At 46.6% G+C, this 20,916-nt stretch overlaps 1 protein-coding gene across 1 annotated transcript; it reads right to left on the bottom strand.

Moving 5' to 3' along the window:
• Positions 1 to 3,392: 3,392 nt before the first annotated feature.
• On the bottom strand, positions 3,393 to 19,548 carry PSMD3 (proteasome 26S subunit, non-ATPase 3). Its single transcript, XM_048517871.1, has 12 exons — positions 19,289 to 19,548; positions 15,565 to 15,755; positions 14,649 to 14,786; positions 12,952 to 13,088; positions 12,671 to 12,861; positions 10,605 to 10,708; positions 10,342 to 10,456; positions 8,283 to 8,402; positions 7,923 to 8,026; positions 6,962 to 7,117; positions 6,005 to 6,055; positions 3,393 to 3,899 (listed from the first exon to the last, which is right to left on the bottom strand). The coding sequence occupies exons 1-12, from the start codon at positions 19,467 to 19,469 to the stop codon at positions 3,822 to 3,824; spliced, it is 1,566 nt and encodes a 521-aa protein (XP_048373828.1). The 5' UTR covers positions 19,470 to 19,548; the 3' UTR covers positions 3,393 to 3,821.
• Positions 19,549 to 20,916: the final 1,368 nt, after the last annotated feature.

The raw sequence follows: 20,916 nt of genomic DNA, 5'->3' as shown, positions 1-20,916 counted from the left end.
TTGAGATAATGGCAGTTGGGGGGGTGATTGATTGAACTTGTATCCTGCCTATTCCCAGCCACAGTTGGGCTGCTGCCGCAGCTTCACATATTTTTAAAGGGAGCTGCTACTTTTTTGAAGGGCAGCTTCATAAGGGTCCTGTACAAAAATGTTGCTTGTTTGATTTGCTGTAAAAGTTCTGCATTTGTCAGAAAGGTACATCATCCCGGTGATAAGTGGGAGTTGGTTATCTTAGGCATTTTTTAAAAGGGTGCTTTGGAAGGGGAATGGAATGCGGCATACTTTGTTCTTGAGGTGGGAGATTTATAGCAGCATGAGAGAGGGTGACACAAGAGGGTTTTAAAAATTAGTTATATACCGTAGTTTAGAAACACTGCCCAGTTCAGCAACACAATCAGAGAGCTCTTTCAAAGCCCTCTGGGGTCGGGAGCCAGCTGAACCAAGTAATCTTTGTGGGGCTGACGCAGCCACAAAAGCTGCTTGGCTTGGACTGGGCTGTGGCAACAGGTACAGGCTTGTAAGGTGCACAAAGCAAACCTGTAATCATTGGGGCCAACCTGGGAAACCCTGCAGATACCCAGGCCCTTGGCTCAACATTCTCTAGGACAGCACTGCAATCCCCACTGCCCCTTCCCCCACTGCCTTGAAGGCAAAACAGATACTCCACCACTGATCAAAGTGTTGGTTTATCTTCTTATTTTCATGATTAATATATGTGCAATGGTCAAAAGTGGCCAGTTGAGCAACCCATTGCTTAGATATTTCTCCTGCAGCTGCCCATAACCTGGGGAAAATCACATTTCAGTACATAACCATCAAAACAGGGGCATCACGCTTCCCGGCTCTACCCCACAAGAGACACACTTTGAAAACAATGCACCTGAAGTCCTGCTGCAGTTGCCAAGGAAACTTTCAGTCGGATGGCAAATGAAGACATGGTTTAGCTTTCCTGATCTTCGTGGAATCCCCTTCTCTCTTCTGCTTTGCACTGAGCTGGTGCACCCAGTGTATTGGGCCCAGGGGTACAATACAATACAATAAACCTTTATTGGCATAACATGTTGAGGTGTGAATAAACACAGTTACTGAATTTGAAGAAAGTTATACTTGCCGTCTATGAACAGTTCCGCTGGAGGTAATTCAGCACAGCTCTGAAGAAATAACTGTGACCCCCTCTCTCACACTTAACACTTTTTATTTTTTAAGAAAGGAAAAACCATGAAAACATGAAGCTGCTGAATCAGGCACTGCTTCATCAAGGTCAGTTGTCAAGAGTAGCAGTGGTTTTCTAGGATGTCAGGCAGAGGTGTTGCATGTCATCTGTTGCTGGCCAGTGTTGGGTAGAGGTTCACAGCAATGTTCTCTAATCTGAAGAACCACATTTGGTTCCCCACTTTTTCAGAAGAGGAATTTGGATTGATATCCCCCTTTCTTTCCTGTAAGGAGATTCAAAGGGGCCTACAATCTCCTTTCCCTTCCCACCCCCCCACAATAGACACCCTGTGAGGTGGGTGGGGCTGAGAGAGCTCCAAAGAACTGTTGACTAGCCCAAGGTCTCCAAGCTGGCATTTGCTGGAGTGCGCAAGCTAATCTAGTTCACCAGATAAGCCTCCACAGCTCAAGTGGCAGAGTGGGGAATTAAACCTGGTTCTCCAGATTAGACTGCACCTGCTCTTAACCACTTGTGTGATCTTGGGTCAGTCGTGGTACTCAGAACTCTTTCAGCTCTACCTATCTCACAAGGTGCTGTTGGTGGGACAGGGGAGAGAAGGTCACTGTAAGCTTTGAGGTAGAGAAAAGCGGGGTATAAAAACCAACTCCTCTTCTTTCCAGCTGCAGGTGCTGTGAAGTGAACTTGGTCCCTTCTGCCTACAAAACAGGTGCTCTGCCACAGAGCCATTTTGCTTCCTCATGCATTCACAACGCAGAGATACATTGCAGGAAAAGCACAGCCACCGTTTCTCCGTTCCCAAAGGACTGGCTTTGAGATAGGCCTTCAAACCCATTGTGTAACCCTCTGCCATGGCTAAATTGAGTTAAACCTTTCCAAGTCCATTGATTACACTGAACTTGTCAGATGCATCTAAGCTTAGGAATGGCACAGTTAAGCTCTGAAACAACACCAGCCATAACGTTTCTGAACACAGCAAGGATGCTGCTTCACGAAGCAGTCGTGGCCAGTCCTCCACTACCAGGTCAGAAATGGCCACTTGGAAAAGTCTGGGCTCCCGCATCCTCCCTTCTCATGTATTCAGCACTGCACAGCTGAAGTTATTTTTTATTAGGGGAGTTGCTTGCTCTGCAAAAAACCTTATTCAGAATTAACTTGAAAGTTGGCAACAACGAATTTATGTTTTCTGGTTATTACGTGTGCAGCTGTGGACTGTTAAAAGACAAGCCACGTACAAATGTTTTAATTTTTTTAAAAAATCATGTCCCTTCTTTCTATTTCAATCCACATGTACTTGATTGTCGCTCTAACTACGGATGTTAAGTATCATTCAGCAGTAGCAGCGTTGAGCATTGTTTATATTAGGTAACTTCAGCCCAGTGCAGAGGGCGGCTTCCCCCCCTCCTCCTCCCCCCAGCAGTAATGCTTGCTTAATTAAGCAGCTCCCTCTTGTGGTCCTGTAGTGAAAACTGAAGCACCAAATCCTTCATGCCCCTGTTGAGAAGTGGGTCTCATACCCAAAGATGTCTCGTCCCAAAATACGATGCACTCTCCTCTCCAGTGGCAGAAGGAGCTTGGAGAAAGAGCCAGAAGTGACTTCAGCTCCTGAAGCCAGGCTTCTTGGTGTCCACTTGGGAGAAAAAATGTAAGTAAACCCCAGTCTGGCTCTGTTTCAAAACCCTTCAGTCACGGCACCCCTTCACAAAGATTTACACACAATCTTGCCACAGTAATTTGAGGGCTTTCAAATGAACGGATGCCCACATTCCTTCCTGCAGCCATTCACGTGAACTGGCACCCGTCTTTACAGCAACTGTTCATGGATGTGGATCTTTTCCCCACCCAGGAATTAAAGCCAGAATAAGCAAAGTGCTGCTGGGGCTGTGGCGACACTCTGCTGCATTGTCTACTGTTTTGCATTTGCCTGCAGGGGAAGGCAGGTTTGGATCCTGGTGAGGATGAAGGGCCCAGCATAGTGGTGGCCAACCTATGGCGCTCCAGATGTTCATGGACTACATTTCCCATCAGGCCCTGCCAATTGGCCATGCTGTAGTTCATTGTAGTCCATGAACATCTGGAGTGCCATAGGTTGGCCACCCTTGGATGTGTGCAGGAATACTTTGCTGTCAGGAAGAAGGGTTGCACTTCTGAACAGCCCCCACCCCACCCCGGTTAAATCCAGTTCTAAGTCCTATACAAGACTGTAGGCAAAAAGACTTTCTGTTTTTCCCAAACTTTTATTTAAAAGCCCTAAACAAAGTTGGACAAAAGTCTCCAACCGAAATCACTCCGCCAGCTGGAGCTGAAGAGGTGTCCACAGTGCCACCAACTGTGTCCCCCACCCCATCCCCGTGTTCCCCTAAAAACTGGCAAGAGCGACAACAGTGGCTTCCTTTAGTGCCTTGTGGGGGCCGCCTATGTCTGAAAGCCACAAAGCGAGCTTTAGTTGAGGGGGGGCCCCTCCCCCTTTCTTGGGAGATGGGCTGCTGTTCCCTCTATTGTGGCACGTAAGAGGATGTGAGTTTCTCTGTTCCGTCCCTGACATGCAGAATATAAGAAAGAAAGGCGAGTTCTGGGTTTCAGCCAGTAGACAATGGTCTGTATTGGGCAAGAAACAAACAAAAAAATAAATGCAGCCATCCCCAGAGCATCAAGGGAAACCGTCATCATCATCCTCGGCCATTTCCTTGGCAAATTCTAGGTCTTGCTGCTCACGCTCCCGGCGCTCCTGCAGAACAAAAGCAACAACGTGACTATTGTGTGGTGAGGATGGACTTTGGACTGTGCACTTTCTCAGACAGAACCATAGAGTTGGAAGAAACCCCAGGGGCCATCAAATCCAACCCCCTGCCATGCAGGAATACACAATCAAAGTACTCTTAACAGATGGTCATTCAGTCTCTGCTTAAAAACCTCCGAAGAAGGAGACTCCACCACTCTTTCAGGCAGTGCATTCCACTGCCAAACAGCCCTTACTGTCAGGAAATTCTTCCTAATGTTTAGGTGGAATCTCTTTTTCTTTACCTTGTAACCATTACTTCACACCCTAGTCTCTGAAGCAACAGAAAACAAGCTCGCTCCCTCTTCAACATGACATCCCTTCAAATATTGAAACATGGCTATGTCACCCTTAACCTTGTCTTCTCCAGGATAAACATACCTAGCTCCCTAAGCCACTTCTCATATGACATGGAATCCAGACCTTTGACCATTTTGGTCACCTTCCTCTGGACCCGTTCCAGTTTGTCAATATCCTTCTTGAATTGTGGTGCCCAGAACTGGACACAGTATTTCAGGTGAGGTTGACCAATGCAGAGTACAGTGGTACTATTAAGGCCCTGGTTCTAGACTAGGGGTCTGCAACCTGCGGCTCTCCAGATGTTCATGGACTACAAATCCCATCAGCCCCTGCCAGCCTGGCCAATTCACATGTACTGTTGTCAAGCCAGGTGTCCCCCATCCTTATATCTGTTGATTTCATTTTTTTCAGCCTAAGTGTAGTATCTAACATTTACCAATGTTGAAATTCATTCAAATAGTTTTGGCCCAGCTCTCTAATCCATCCAGGTCATTTCGAATGTTAACTCTGTCCTCTGGGGTATTAGTTACCCCTCCTAATTTGGTGTCATCTGCAAATTTGATTAGCATGCCCTCTATTTCCTCAACCGCCATTGATTAAACTATTGAATAGCACTGATAAAGATGATAAAAGCTAACCTCTCATACTTTGAGAGATACAGATATATCCCAGAAAGTATGTTTATGAAGAGGTTGTAAGAATTCTTCTCTTCTTTTCTGAATTCAGTGGTGAGATTTTAAACTGAATGACTGACATGTTTCTGGGGCAACCTGAGTAGTGATTTAGCATTTTAGCCCCACAGAAAGAACAGCCTTTCTCATACTAGAAAACAGCAGAAATATTACTGAAGGGACTGAGAGGGACATGCCCCTCACAACTATTAAAAGGAAAAATAAATGATCATAAACAAGAAAAAATAGGTAAAGTTGTGATTAGTATGATTCATACAGCTCACAGAATCCAGCTTTCCTAGGCACAGAATTTGAAATGCATGTGGGCAACATTAAAATAAAAAATCTCCAGAGAAACAGTAACGTACACATGGCCTCAGATACGGAAGGACAGCTTTGTGTAACAGCAACCCCTTGTTCAGTGGAGCATTTGTGCTGCTGAATTGATATTCTGTTAAGTTTTTGGAATGGCCGTCAGCGCCCCCTTCCCCCATTCTCAGGAACTGCACCTTCCTTTCTTCTGCCTTTGCACTTTCCTGCATAAACATACAATGTCTTAAACACCCCAAAGACTGGCCCGTTTGTTGGTGAAAAAGGTTTGAGAAGTGTTACACTACTAAGTGTTAAACAGCTACTAACAGAAGAATGGAATGGGAGCCAGCGTGGCATAGTGCTTAAGAGTGGCAGACTCTAATATCCTTGCTCCTCCACATGAAGTCTGCTGGGTGACCTTGAGTCAGTCACAGTTCTCTCAGAACTCTCTCAGCCGCACCTACCTCCCAAGGTGTCTGTTGTGGACAGGGAAATGGAAGGCGATTATAAGGCACTTTGAGTCTCCTTACAGTACAGAAAAGCGGGGTACAAAAACTAATTCTTATTTTGCCTGACTGAGGACCAAAGTTCCAACAACACAGGAGAGGGATTGTTAAATTGCTTTAAGTGAGGTGCAGACACAGAATGGTGGAGGAAGATGGCTGACTTTGACAGACTTGCGGGCCACCTATTGAGAAATTGGGAGGTCTAAAACCGTGGGGTTGCGGGAATATGTGCCCCCATCCCACCGTTTCTCCAGTGGACACTCACCTCTGCAGACTCCAGGTCCTTATTATAAGACTTTGGAGGGAACCTCATTGCCTAAAAAGAACGGGAAGAGGTGGAAGATAATGAACTGGAGGGAAAAGTCTCACAAGGGCCCTATCAAGAAGCCCAGCCAGCAAATACGCAGCACCAGCAAGGGGTTCCCAGATCCCACAGATCCCCTGGGATATGAGGCTTGTGGGTTTGAGTCCTATCACATTAGTGATAGGACTCAAACCCACAAGCCTCATATCCCAGGATTCCTCTCTTGGAAAAGCCACCAAGATGTCAACCTTTCCCTCCCAGAGTTCCAGTTATCCAGATCCTGCCTATCTAGTTCATTTGTGCCCTAACCCTTCCCTCAAGGAGTTCAGAGCAGCACACATTTCTCCTCTCCTTTCTTATCCTCCCAACAATCCTGGGAAAACACTGCGCAGGAGGCCAATCAGCACTCTTCTTCACAGTGTGGGAACTCAAGCCTGTGTCTCCAAGACATTCAGCACTCGAACCACCAGTCACCTATACCCTGCCTTTGAGTTAACAACATTAATAGTAGTGGTTCAAGTGCTCAGTAACCTTTACAGTAATCTTGCAAGGTGACTATCATTCCCACACTGCAAATAGGGCACTGAGGCTGAGAGAGAGCAGGTGCCCTAAAGCCGTCCTGTGAGTTCATACTGCCTGGGAGATTTGAACTCGGGGCTTCCTCACTTCAGGCCAGTGCTCTAAATGCCTACTTGTTTGCACTCCATGAAGAAACCATGTCCAACCATCCCTTGCTTTAATTGTTGATATCCCTGGTACTTCACCCTCAATCTGGGACAAACTGGCATCATCCCTCTAGGGTGGACCACATTTGAAAGGTAACAGTGCTCCAGTGGCAGGACGCCACTATGGATCCCGGTGGCAGAACTGCCACTGCGAACATGGTGCTTGCAGGATCCCCTGTGGGATCTACATTACCTTGACAGACATGTTGTGAATGTCTAGGCAGAAGGAGATACGCTGGTGGAAGGCCAGCTGGGGTTCCCGTGTTGAGTAGATGTCAGTCATCTCTTTGGACTGGACGTAGCCTTTCTCATGGTTGATGCTGGCTTCTATCACACCGTCCCGGATGGCCTAGGAACCACAGACAAACACAGTTGCCCTCTGACAGTAAGAGCTGAGGCCCACAGGGCAGACAGGCAGTTATTGTTTTACTAGGAACTGGGAGCTTAATTCCGAAAAAGGCACCAGCCTTCCTGAGATGCATGAAGGCAGGTTGGAGTTATTTGGGAAAGGAATTCGATGTACCTTCAATGGTGCTTCATATATTACTAGTCCATACAATCAAGACTGTACACTTCAAGTCAAAGAGGAGGTTCATGAAAAGCCTCGGCCCTCTCCCCTATCACCACAATTGGTCATGCTGGTAGGGGCTGATGGGAATTGTAGTCCATGAACATCTGAAGCACCATAGGTTGGCCACCCCTGGCTTAATGCCATCTCCAAAAGCTGACGTGAGGCTGCCTTCATCAGTATACCTGGAAGCAGGCATGGGATGGAAATGGAAGGCCTTCAGTAAACAGAGCAGGAGAGGGGAGACAGGTGGCAGGTGTGGGGACAAGGCTTCATCCCACAGAACCTGCAGTAATCAAGAGCGGCTCAAAGAAGTCTCGGCTCCAGCTTCATCCCACCAAATCCTGCTCATACACTTGAGAGTTGGGGTGAGAAAATTAGAGGATGGGGACCTGTTATTGGGATTAAGGTGCTTCAGATCCTGGTTTTCCACAGCTTTTGAGATGCAACTAAGGATAAGCTCCCCAACAGATAAAGAGCGTTTTAAGAGCCAGATGATCGCTGTGCGTTATCAACTTTGAAAAATGAGAGCACAGGACTGGGGGATTCCCATTCGCCCCCCCCCCCCACCCTTCCCACAGCTCACCTTGGCGACAATGAACTCAGCATCTTCTGGACTATCCAGCTGCAACTTCTGGGCGATGTCAGCCAAGGAGATGCGCGAGTATGAAAGACTGATCATGCGAACCCCTGCACAAGAGCCAGAAAAGTTCAGATAACAAAGGGCTGTGGGGGTGTTCATGTATGCACTCAAGGTTATCTACCAGACATATACAAGTTTTCTTTCTGCTTAGGGGGAAGCTTTATACCCATGCCCTCAAAGGCCTTAAAAAGGAAAAGGGAAACAGATGCTTGGCTGAGCCAGGAGTTTGAATTGCAAGGCCAGGTCCAATCCTCCTTGCTGAAACAGGTGAAGGACACCTGGAGGGGATTTCTGGTTACTCACCTGTCTTAATCACATTGTGCCTCAGCCGGATAATAAGGGTATAGGTCCCGTCAGCCTGGAACTTGTCAGCAAACTGATCCAGGACCTGGTTGAATTTGGCCAGGTTTCCTGTCCGAACAGCTGTTGGAACAAAAATGGTGAGTGAGGACAGACAGGGATAGAGACGGTATCTGGAAAGGGAAAGCTTACAGCTTGGGAATTCTCTTGCACTCTGTTGTCAGGCTATGTTATTCCAAAAACAGAAAAAGGGGAAAGTGGCCCCAATATAAAAGCAAGCAAGAAAAAAACTACACAATTGAGAACTCTCCAAGATGCAAACAAAAGAACCACACACAAGAATATATGTGCATATATTCATGAGACACAAAAATCCAGAAGTGTGTATCAAATATTTTATGTCCCATCAACACTTCAAAAATGTAATCTATGGCTGCTGTATGCAGCATGTGATGGTATCAACTTACTTATGCAAATTATATATTATTAAGATTCATTTAACCTTAAAGTGTGTATTTAAATGGTATTTTTAATATGTCACATTACTCTCCATGCAATTCAATTCTAGTAAGAGAACCTGTATTTTCACTGGTGGTTTTTATTTTGTTCCAGACCACTTTGGGAGTGCTGTGTGTATAGAGGCACATAAAAGTCTTTTAAACAAATGCTTTGGACTGACGTGTTAGTGTGAGATCTGTGCTTTCACAACATGATAGGCTGTTACATTAGCAACACATGTGGTCTTTCCCAAAGACATGCAGTCATGCTGGTGTAAACATTTAGCTGGAGATGATCTGCAGAATTTACACTGTACACAAGTCAGGGGGTTTGCTTTTCTGAATGGTTCTTCCCATGGAAGAAAATAATTTGAACTTTCTCAAAGACATAATTATGGAATTCCGCAAAATGAACAGTGGGGTTTTTTTTACAATGTTTGTGTGCCACATTTTTGTGGTACAGTCTACACTTCACAGCAGGTGTACTCTAATCTGGAGGAACCGGGGTTGATTCCCCACTCTACCGCTTGAGCTGGGGAGGCTTATCTGGGGAATTCATATTAGACTGTACACTCCAACACACGCCAGCTGGGTGACCTTGAGCTAGTCACAGTTCTTCTGAGCTCTCTCAGCCCCACCTACCTCACAGGGTGTTTGTTGTGAGGGGGGAAGGGAAAGGAGTTTGTAAGCCCCTTTTGAGTCTCCTTACAGGAGAGAAAGGGGGAATATAAATCCAACTCTTCTTCTTCATGGATGCAGCAGATGACATCTCTGCTTTTTTATTCTTTGCCTCTAGACACTGCAACCACACCCTCTGGTGGAATGCATTCCATTACTGAGAGCGCCAAGGTGTTGCAATATTGTGAGCACACTCCCCAGTCTCAGAAAGCAAGTCTGGAAAGTAGTACATTGTGTAGAGAAAAAAACCACACCTGACGCCTAACATTTGGGTGAAACTTTTCACGATTCCCAGACAAAATGTCCCCCTTGAGTCTTCTTACAGGAGAGAAAGGGGGGATATAAATCTAACTCTTCTTCTTTAAAGTAGTCCACTGTAAAAGCACAAGTCATTACTGACCCATGGGGTGGCGTGACATTGTGATGTTTACTAGACAGACTTTGCTGTTTATGAGGTAGTTTGCCACTGCCTTCCCCAACTATCTACACTTTACTCCCAGCAAGCTGGGTACGCATTTTATGGACCACGGAAGGATAGAAGGCTGAGTCAACCTTGAGTCGGCTACCTGAAACCGACTTCCATCAGCATCAAACTCAGGATGTGAGCAGAGCTTTGACTGAAGAACTGCATCTTACCACACTGTGCAACAGGCTGACTACACCCTATATACATGTATGTATTTACATCTTTTGAACAGACTGCTAGCTGTAAGAACATGGAAACATAAGTTTCCAATAGATGGTTCTGTAGGAGAAAATTCTGAAACAGTTCTTACGAAAGACCATTTGGATAGGCTGCATTCTGGCTTAGAACTCCTAGCGCTGGAGTTGCACTGGCCACCATCTTGCAGGAGCTGTTAAGAAGGACCCTTAGCTGCATTGCTTACCCTGCGTCAAGAGGAAGTAGGGCATCAGTGACCTCTTCAAAGATGGCTGGCGAAACTGCAGTCTATCCGGAATCTCACCCAGGAGAAGCTCCACCACAATCAGCAGTTTATGGACCTATGGCACCAAAGGGGCGAGGGAATCCCCACACCCATTTGCCATGTTACTGTCAGAAGACTGCCAATCAGTTCGGCGCAAAAGGCAGATTTGCTCCCATCACCAACCAATACCAGCCCTTGGAGAAGCCCCCCTCCAGCTCACTTACTGTCTGCTTGAAGCCAACTGCTGTGTGCTGTGGTGCTTTCCGAAGGGCGTTCGTCATGGTTCTGCGGGCTTCAGAATATTCCAGCTGGATGGCCTTGATGCGGCCTGGAAGAGAAGAGGAGCTCAGAAGAGTTGGTGGGACATAACCAGCTGAGACTGCAACTAATAGGCAGGTTTCACTATGAACCACTGCAGGTTTAAGTGTTCCACGGGAAACCAGAAGGGAAGAGGCCTCAAAGAAAGAGCAGCTTCAGGAAGCAGGATTATGCGTTGAAGTCACTCTTGGGTTCTGTGCCACCTGAGCTGCTCCTGTCTCTGGCCCACACACAGCCTGCGGATGTCAGGTATGCTGTGTCTACAGAGACATACCTGCATTCCTCCTGCCTGGGCGACCCTAAAAAGCAGTTCATGAGATTACAGGTGGACGATCTGTAACCCAGTGGAGCCCAGCCCAGCTCATTCACAGATGGCCAATGGCAGGGCTGGCTCAAGAGTTTGTGTTCCCCCCAGATAAATTAAACAGCAGTCAAGAGGTAATGACTGTTATTACCTGTCAATTACCTGTTATTACCTGTCACACTGTCAAGAGGTAGTGACTATTATTACTTTACTGTCTCCCTTTAACAATGTCACCCATGCCCTGAAACAGCGCAGTCCTGCAAAATTGTCTCTGCAGTTATTATTGATGCAAGAATGACAGATTAATACTTTACAGCAAAGCACGAGTGAAGCTTCTACTTCTCAGAACTACGTACTGCATCCCCATGGACTGCAGGCCGGAATATCAGCATCACCTTCATCTGTGAGTTTTTTTAAAAAATAACTTTTACAGCTGCCTTTAGCAATACAGCCTTCCCAGTAAACATGAAGGTAGGACAAATCTTTTTGGGCGTAGCAGTGGCGTAGTGGTTAAGAGCAGGTGCATTCTAATCTGGAGGAACCGGGTTTGATTCCCCACTCTGCTGCTTGAGTTGTGGAGGCTTATCTGGGGACTTCAGATTAGCCTGTGCACTCCAACACATGCCAGCTGGTGACTTTGGGGTAGTCACAGTTCTTCTGAGCTCTCTCAGTCCCACCTACCTCACAGGTTGTTGTGAGAGGGGTAGGGAAAGGAGTTTGTAAGCCCCTTTGAGTCTCCTACAGGAGAGAAAGGGGGAATATAAATCCTCCTCCTCCTCCTCTCCTCTCCTCATTAAATGGATGGGCCGACAAAGAAATTAATCCACAGCAACAAGGTTTGCCTTTTGACCACTTAACCCAAAAAATTTATTTATATAAAAAATATAATTATTTTTATATAAAATCATATATAATTTTTAAGTGTTTGCTTTGCTCTTTTGTTTTATCATTGCTTGTTTTAAATCTGTCATGATCAAGAAACAGCAGAATACATGCTTAAAAATAAATCATATGTGCCTGCAGATATCTTCTTCAGCCATCGACACAGAGAAAGGAGTGGGTGGCTAAGAAACAAAAATTCCTCATATGATACCATTAAACCTAATCAAGGGTGCTCAGAAGAGCTGGATATGAACTTTGAAGAGTAACTTTGAAGGGTAACATGAAAGCTTCCACAATGTTACATACTACTGAGCTGGTTCTAATAAAGATATTACATGATTGGTGTTATTGGTTTTCACTTTTGAAACCAACACAACTGTAAACAATAGGCAACTGTGGAATTTGGTATTTCTTAACGCAATTTCTTAACGCAATTTCTTAACGCAAAACCCTAGCTTCTCGTCCTCAAGGGCAATGCTTAGGAGATCATGGAAGTTAGAGTGGCAGTGACCAGAAGTTGCAAAATGAAGAGAGAAGAGTTGATTCTCTCTGGTTGGAAAAATGGTTCCTTCCTCATGGCCAGTAGCAGCAGAGGAAAAAGAGAGAGGCTAATTTCATAAAACATTCAGATCACACGGTGCTTTCCTGGAATAAAAACAGCCCACATAAAGCAGAAAAGATGATTCGGCTCATGTTTTCAGCCTCCCGTTGAAAACGATTCTATCTGAGATTCCCAACCACAGGTCGGAGCGATATAAAGTAGCTTCTAAGATTGCTGCTTCTCACCTGTGTAGTAGAGGTACCTGGCCCACTCGTTGTTGTTCGCCTGTTCAGGAAACACTGATTTGGAGACCAGCTTTTCTGCCTGGTCGTAGAGGTCATAGTGAAGGTAATTCCTCAGCAGCAGATTCAAGAGGGTAGCTTGGCCGTCTGCATCGTGGCGGAGGGTAGCTGTCCTTAAACGAGCATGAAGGAAGCTTTGGGGGGGGGGGGGGGAAAGAAGGGAAAGAGTCAGCAAGAAATTTGGAAGAATAGTGTACAGAGAACACAAATGCTGGTGGACTTACCTCCGGACCACATCAAGTTTGTTCAAAAACTCATAGATGCGTGAATGGTAATAGTAACACTTGGCCACTACTAGATCCAGGGCTCGGCGGTTCTGGGGACTCGTCTTTTGCATAAGATCATCTGATACTTTCTGGGCCTGGAAAATTGGAGATGTACTTTAAGCAGAGAACTTGGGTTCTGAATGCAGATATGCAGGGCTTGCAGACAACATTTTTTTGCAGCAGTTTAGCCTATATCTCAAATCCTGGAAGTTCTACCTGGGCTGCTACAATTCTCTGGGTCAAGGCCAAAAAAAGCCCACTGGGTCAGACACAGAGTATGCGTGCGTGTGCATGACTGTATCCCATCACTTACCTCAGCAAGTTTCAGAGGGCAGTCATGTTGATCTACAGTAGAATTGCCAAATTTGGGGTACAGGCTTTCAAGATTCAAAACTCCTGCTGTCACATCTGATGGCAATGTGATTTACAGGCCCAACTCTTCCAGCAAGTTTCCATGGTAGAGTAGAGTTTTGAAATTGGGTCTCCCAGATCTTAGTCCAAAACTCTAACCCAGGGGTGGCCAACCTTTGGTGCTCCAGATGTTCATGGACTACAATTCCCATCCACCCGCCAGCAAGGCCAATTTGGTCACCCTCTGAAAAGCACCACTAGTGTCCATGGGTTTAAAATTCTCCACCCCTTTACAGGGGTTCTTGTCATGTGGAGAAAGGATACGCAATCGCCAGCATCAATTCAGTCTCTGCTCTCACTCTCAGCTATGATTGTGTCAACTTCCCCTATGAATATACCGTGCGTGCGTGTGTGCGTGAGAGAGAGTGAGTGTCAGGAACATTAGTGGGTTGAAAATTGGGAAAAAGCTGAAGCAGATTTTGCTCCACTCTGATTCATCACCTTTTTATCCTACTCTTTCCCCCACAAAGACCGGTTTCTGTTCCTCATTTTATCCCTACAGCAACCCTGAGAGACAGTCACCTGCTGAGCTTCATGGCCAAGTGGGGATTTGAAGGTAAATTTCTTTCGACCATGAGGTACTTCACCACAATGACTTACAAACTAGCAACTGGTTTCAGATGCCATTTGTTCCTGTCCTGGGGTATATTCCCATGTGCCCCCATTTTAAAATCTGTTAAACTGCAGAACTACAAAATGTTGAAACTGCCCTGAGCCTAAAAGGTGACCGTCTGCACCAGTGTAGCTACGCAGCTGCAAGCCGCAAAATCAAAAAAAGGAAAAGGGGCCTCTCGGCAATGGCGGGCAGCTTCTCCCTCACCGTGGAGAACGGGGTGGAAGGGAAGGAAACAAAGTGCCTCTTGCCTGGCTGTCCACTTGAGAGTGGCTCCAACCCAGGATTTTTCAAAACAATCACTTTAGTGATTGTTTTAAAAAACCAGGTTGGGGGAAATAAAATGGGGCAGCCTCATTTAGGGGCAGGACCTGTGCGAAGTACCCCTCACCAAACAGGTTACATAGCGTCCCACACCTGTGTTTCTTGGCCTGTGTGGAATGTGCCTGTTTTTTGTTTTTATTCACAGCCACAACTTGTATCCTCTAGTGGGGTGTGTGGAAAGGGAAGGGATTAAGAACAGTGACTAATGCTGCTGTTTGTTTTTGCTGAACATTCTCCCCTGGTCAACTCCTAGCAGTTCTCTGCTTTCAGTAGGGGCTGAGACACGGGACAGGTGGCACCACGTTACCTCCTGGTAGCGTTTGCTATTCATCAGGTAGATGACTAGGAGCAGCTGGAGATATGCTTCGACTTCTGGAAGGAGAGGAGTGGCAGCTGCCTTTCCTGTGCGGGGCCGGAACTGCAGATCAGCTTCTGTGTCCATAGGCTACAAATAGATGGGAAAGAGAAGCACATCAGGACAATGGGAGGCTATAGCCATCTCCTCACCCCTACCCCACCCCCGGCGCAGATTCATCATCAAGAAGAAGAAGAAGAGTTTGGATTTCTATCCCCCCTTTCTCTCCTGCAGGGGCTTACAATCTCCTTGCCCTTCCCCCCTCACAACAAACACCCTGTGAGGTAGATGGGGCTGAGAGAGCTCCAAGAAGCTGTGACTAGCCCAAGGTCACCCAGCTGGCGTGTGTGGGAGTGTATGGGCTAATCTGAATTCCCCAGATAAGCCTCCACAGCTCAGGCGGCAGAGCTGGGAATCAAACCCGGTTCCTCCAGATTAGATACACGAGCTCTTAACCTCCTACATCACTGCTGCTCCTGAAGACCAGAGCATTAGGGATTACAGCTAATGATGACAGATTTAATCATAGGGGATAACTGAGTGTTGTTGCCCAGTTTAACTGGATGATGAAGAGCCACTTCACACAGACATTTTCTCAATCAGGTACCCAGTGTAGGGTGACAGTACACAGCTTCTGCCAAGCAATCACATTTTTGTCCTATGTTCCCTCCAAAGGAGTTCAGAGCTTCTTCCCAACTCAATTTTTGTCCTCTCAACAACCCAAAGCGGTGAGGGAGGCTGAGAAACCAAGACTGTCCCAAGATCCTCGGTGAGCTCCCTGGCTGATCTGACCCACCCCACCCAGCCCGAGTCCAACACTCTAACTGCTATGTAACGTTTAGCCTCACTGAATTCCTTTTGGACTTGCCTCCTCCAGGAAATTGATGAGGAAGTCTCGCACAGCACTGTTGGATGTGAAAAAACCATTGATGGCTTTCTGAAGCACATTGGGATTGAGACGGCGGGAGGTGGAGGGCAGTGCTCTCAGGGCCCGAAGGACGTAACGAGGCTCCTTCCCAGAGACGGCTTTCTCCAGCTGCTTCACGTGCTCTTTGATATCTGCAGCGGCCAAGGAGAAAGGCAAAACCGTTAGAGCTCCACAGATGGACAGACCGGGTCACAGGGGTGTGTAGATGACTGGACACTGAATCAGCAGATCAACCAAAAACACTGGGACTTAATTAAACTGAACCTGCAGCACCCAAGGAACCCTTGCAGTTTTCCCAGGCCGCCTCTGGACTCTAAAACAGTCCCCACCACATGTCCTCTGGACAATGGTGAAAGTAAGTTGTACTTATATGGGAACCGATAGCTTATAAAAGTCAGCATGCAGTCTGGGTTGTGTAACTTAGCTTAACAACAACATGGTAATGGAACTCATTTTGTCATTGGGAACAGCATGTCTATATCACTTATTTTGATTAACAGCCAACTGGTGAGATGCTAACAGAATCTAATGGCAAAATGAAAAACATTCGGAACAGTTGCTCCTTGAAGGATTCTCCATAGTAGGGAGCGTCAAGACTCTCCAGTTCCAAAAGACCAAAGTCCACATCAGTGTCACAACTAAATTTCATTGTACGCAAGAATGAGGGCCACATGATACAAACTACATGACAAAACAAAAGAATATTCCAAGCATAACAGTATGCAGTTAGAAAAGGTGTAATTTTTCAAAATAATTCCTCTTTTTTATTTCATTCATTATATTTGTTTTCTATTGCTTTCAATGGCATGAATAAGATAAATAAAATGAAGTTTTCAGTGGTGATATCCCTTAACCAAGAGATTCTTCTTGCTAATTTCAGAGGATCATAATTTCACAGGTCATTAAGTGTTTGGAACCTTCAGAACACAGAACTGGGACCTGCTATTCTTTTGATGTGCTTCTCTGGAATTCTACTATTTTCAACCAAAATCTGTGCTTGAGTCAATTACCAAGATAAAGTACTGCTACAGCACAGAATTTTTTAGACAGAATTGCATGGCAGAAAGATGCATGGATTTGGCCCAAGGAGGCATGATGGGGAAAAAGATAGTTTCATTTGGCAACAGAATACACACCACGATGAAGTGCACATGTCTGAGCAGAAAAGAAAAAGAACACACACTACGATGAGATGCACACATCTTAGTAGAAAAGAAAAAGCTAGAAAAAGAACCATTTGAGAGGCAGCAAGCTCCACCACATGTTCCAGCAGCTGTTTGACAAAACTACAGCAGAAAAAGGTGGCTAGACTGGGATTTTATCAGAATAGTTATGGGCATGTTCTGTAAGGGTCCATGTTCTGTAGAAATAAAAAGTCAAAAATCAATCTGGTACTTTAGACACCAGTTAGCGTAAGTCCTTATTCTGGGCTGCATGTTTCAGATCACTTGACTTCAACCAGTTATTTCTTTATAGCCTTTAGCTTGCTTTGTTGTACATGTACGGTGGACAATATAAATTATCCCCCACTATTTTTGGTGGGGGATATCAATCCATCTTAGTAATGACATGGTCACTGGAAATGAACGGAATGCCAAAAATGTAACACCACGCATGATCTGCAGTCAGTTCTGAGTTGATTTCATCAATGTATTGTCGAAGGCTTTCATGGCTGGATTCAACTGGTTCTAATGGGTTTTCTGGGCTGTGTGGCCGTGGTCTGGTGGATACCGTTCTGTGTGGCCGTTCTCTGTGATGAACCTCTGAAGATGCCAGCCACAAATGCAGGCGAAACCTTAGGAACAAAATCCACCAGACCACAGCCACACACCCCGGAAAACCCACCAGAACCAGTTGATTTCATCCGTTTGTTGAAACAGGTGGTCTGTCTCAAACAAAAACTCTTGCCACGGGGGTGGGGAGGGAATGAGATGGTGCTGTACTTCTGATCCAAAAATAGGAGGCTCATCTGCTGTGGGTTTCTTCATTACAAGTGCCCTGACACACGGCCTGCCTCCTCACTGATCCTCCACAGCAATAAAGAGCAACTCATGATGCGAGTCCTCCTCCAAATTCCAGCCTCCTCTATCTTGAAAATATATAGAAAGACACTGTGTTATTTTTATATTCTTTACAGCTGGGAGGGGCCAAAGACAGATCTGCTGGCCAATTTCGTGTGGACTATCTAACATTTGCAAACAACATTGGTAGACCTCAGCTGGACCGAGTAAGACATTCTAATATTCATAAACAACAGACTAAGAAGTAGATGAGTTATCCTTCGACATTTTAAAAGTATGTAAGTATTTTGTCGCATATGGTCACGTGGGGGACTGCGCTTTTTTCAGGGAAAGCAGATCAATATACACAGGCCTAAAAAAAGAATGAAACCATCCCTATAAATAAATGCTATGAAACCAGCAACAGCAGCCAAAAACTCATGTAAACAGAATACCTTTTAAAGAATGCAAGGTTTTACTCTGGCAGCTCACCTTTGGAAATGAATTCCTGGGCTGCAATGCCGTATTAAGATGTTTTGCTCCACATACTCGCTAACATAGATTTACAGGTAAACGGAACCTGTAGCAGAATATTGCTGGTTGATCTTAATGAGTTTTGTTCCTGTTCATTGTTCCACCAAGAACCTGACACCGCTATCTGGTATATAAACTCAATTAGATGATTTCAGGAAAGCAGAAAAATGACTGAGTGAACACATCTAAGCGAGCATTCCTACCCATACTTGCCTTGGAAGAACCATGGGAAGTTGCAAACGCACCATTAGTCCAAAGTTTCTTTCCAGGGCAGGCTGGAGATTTTAACATAGCCTTCCAGACCCTAATCTGACACTCTAACAATCACACCATGTGGGAGGACTACAAGCAATCAGGAGGAAGCTGAGACAGGCAGACTCGATATCTCCAGGGAGGTGTTAACAATCAAATCCACCCCTGCCTGCTGTAAAAAAAACCATACAATGTAGCAGCATCTGACCTGACACCTGTTTCACATATGAAAGAACATTTTAACCACAGTAGCAATTCCAGAATAAGCTGTACTAAAAAAGTAAAAAAATAAGGAGTTAAACAGCATCTTAAAAACAAACAAGATTCCGCTGTGCTATAACCTGGGCTCTAGTCCCCAAGCTACTAATAAAAACCTTATTAGTCATTAAAGAGCCACTGGGCCTTAACTTGAACCCCGATTTCTTCACCCCAGCCAAACTTCCTATAACCCCCGAAGGGAGCACTGATGTGCCCCACCCACTGGATAACCCCGCCCCTCATCACTTGGGATGAGACAGGAGCCCCGCCCATAAGGGGTGTGTGACAGCAATGTAGCTCCACCCCTTTAACCACTCCTCTCCAGTTTGGCCCCACCCGTAGTCCTAACCTTAGAGCACGCCCCGCCCCGTATTTACCGCTATCCAATGCGCTGCTGCGGAGAGCGTCCGATCCTCCCTACCGCCTGCTTAGCCCCGCCCCTTCAGCCGATGCGCGCCGCTCCCTTACCTGGCCTTCGGGAGGCGGGCCATTGAGGAGGTGACTGTGGCCCCGCCCCCTCGCGGTCCAGCGCGCACCCGGGCCCCGCCTTTTCCTCACAGGCTGTGTGAGGGTCTCTTTTCCCGCTCCTCCCGGCCCCTCCCGGGCGTCTCTTTTCTCACCTTCCAGCGTGACGGCGTCCAACTCGCGCTGCGACTTCTCCCCCGAAACGGGGTCGGCGGACGCGGCCTCCTCGTGCATCTCGACGTCGGCGGGCGGAGGGGGAGGCTGAGTGGGCTCGGCGGGCGGGGGCTTGGCCTTCTCGGCCCCGGCGCGGCGGCGAGAGCCGCCTTCCTGCTTCATGGCTTCACCTTCTTGAGACCGGCTACGGCCGTGACAGAGCAACAATCGCAAAGGACGACGGGAAAACTGGGGCAGGCCCGATTAGCCGAGCGCCGAGCCACGAGCCCAAAAGAGGCGGGCGTAGAGGGCGGATGGGTGGGGTTTTCCCCTCTCCCGAGAACGCAGGCTGGCTCCTCGGGATGGCCCTTCGGGAGTTTTCGGAAACGGTCGGGGATCTTCGGCTTATGATTCGTGCATTTCCGCCTTCACCCTTTCCGCTCGGGTGATTCCGTGACCATTGGAAGATTTTCATCGTCGCCCTCTCTTTCCCGCTTTTTCCCCCGGTTAATATTTGTGAGGAGAATGCGCTTGGCAAGATGCTTGTGGGAAAGAAACAAAAAACGGCCACTTTTGCCTCAACAGAGGGTCTGAGGTGTTCGGGTTATTTATATCCTTAAAATATTTTTATGAGGAAATAATATGAGGAAATTTCTCCAGATATAAGACAGATAGCATAACCACGGGCCTCCATTTTAAATCATTGTATGATTGTAGGTATAAAGTGCTGCTGACTTATAACAGCCCAGTAGGGTTTCAAGGCGGGAGCCGTCCAGAGGTGCTTTGGTGTGGACTGCCTCTGGCATTTCTTGGTGGTCTAACCCTGTCACGCCCCTGGCATTTCTTGGTGGTCTCCCAGCCAAATACTAGCCCACGCTGACCCTGGTTAGCCTCTAAGGTCTAATGAGACCGCCAGGCTAGCTGGGGCCGTCTAGGTCAAGGTCAGGGGTTGGCAACCTTTAACACCCAAAGAGCCATTTAGACCCCTTTTCCATGGAAAAGAAAACACTTGGAGCCGCAAATACTTTTTGACATTTAAAATGAAGATAACAATGTATATATTGTTTTTTTACCTTTACGTTTTGTATAAACACATCCTCTTCTTTACTGTCTGTCTGCCCCTTCTCCCTCACTTTCACTCCTCCCACCTGCGCTGGTACCTCTTTCAAGGGCCATGGTCCCGAAGGGGGGAGGAGGTACTCAGTTTGCTCTCCAACAGGGAGGGAGGGAGGGAGGGAAGGGAACCCTTCTCTCGTCCCAGGCCCCGTCCCACATTACAGTGCTCCCTACAGTTTTAACGTCCACTCGTTGCTGATCTGCCCTCCGCCTCCCCTTCCAACATCTTGTTCCCCACAAATGTTCCCAAGCAGGTGAGATAGACAGTGACAGTGACGCCCATGATGGCAAGTTGCACTTGGGACATGGTGAGCACACCTCCTTCCTTCCTCCCTTCCTCCCTCCGGTGTTCTTTCCCCTCTTTCCCAGGTGGAGCCACAGTACAAGGATGAAAGCTGCAGGTTGCAGACCCCTGGTCAAGGGTGTGTTATGATTACTATAAAATAAAACAATTATTACTAGACATAAATTAGAATAATAGAAATTACTGCATCTGTACAATAATGTGCAGCAC

Source organism: Sphaerodactylus townsendi, linkage group LG15, assembly GCF_021028975.2.
Source record: "Sphaerodactylus townsendi isolate TG3544 linkage group LG15, MPM_Stown_v2.3, whole genome shotgun sequence".
In the NCBI taxonomy this organism is placed as follows: Eukaryota; Metazoa; Chordata; class Lepidosauria; order Squamata; family Sphaerodactylidae; genus Sphaerodactylus; species Sphaerodactylus townsendi.
The sequence above is the reverse complement of the archived record's forward strand: the minus strand, read 5'-3'. Positions and strand labels throughout refer to the sequence as shown.

Coding starts and splice junctions, on each gene's coding strand:
- PSMD3 (XM_048517871.1), bottom strand. CDS start 19,469: ATGAAGCAGGAAGGCGGCTCTCGCCGCCGCGCCGGGGCCGAGAAGGCC. Junction 14,787..15,564: donor TCATCAATTTCCTGGAGGAG/GCAAGTCCAAAA, acceptor ATCTATTTGTAG/CCTATGGACACAGAAGCTGA. Junction 3,900..6,004: donor AGGACCTGGAGTCTGCAGAG/GTGAGTGTCCAC, acceptor TTTGTTCTGCAG/GAGCGCCGGGAGCGTGAGCA.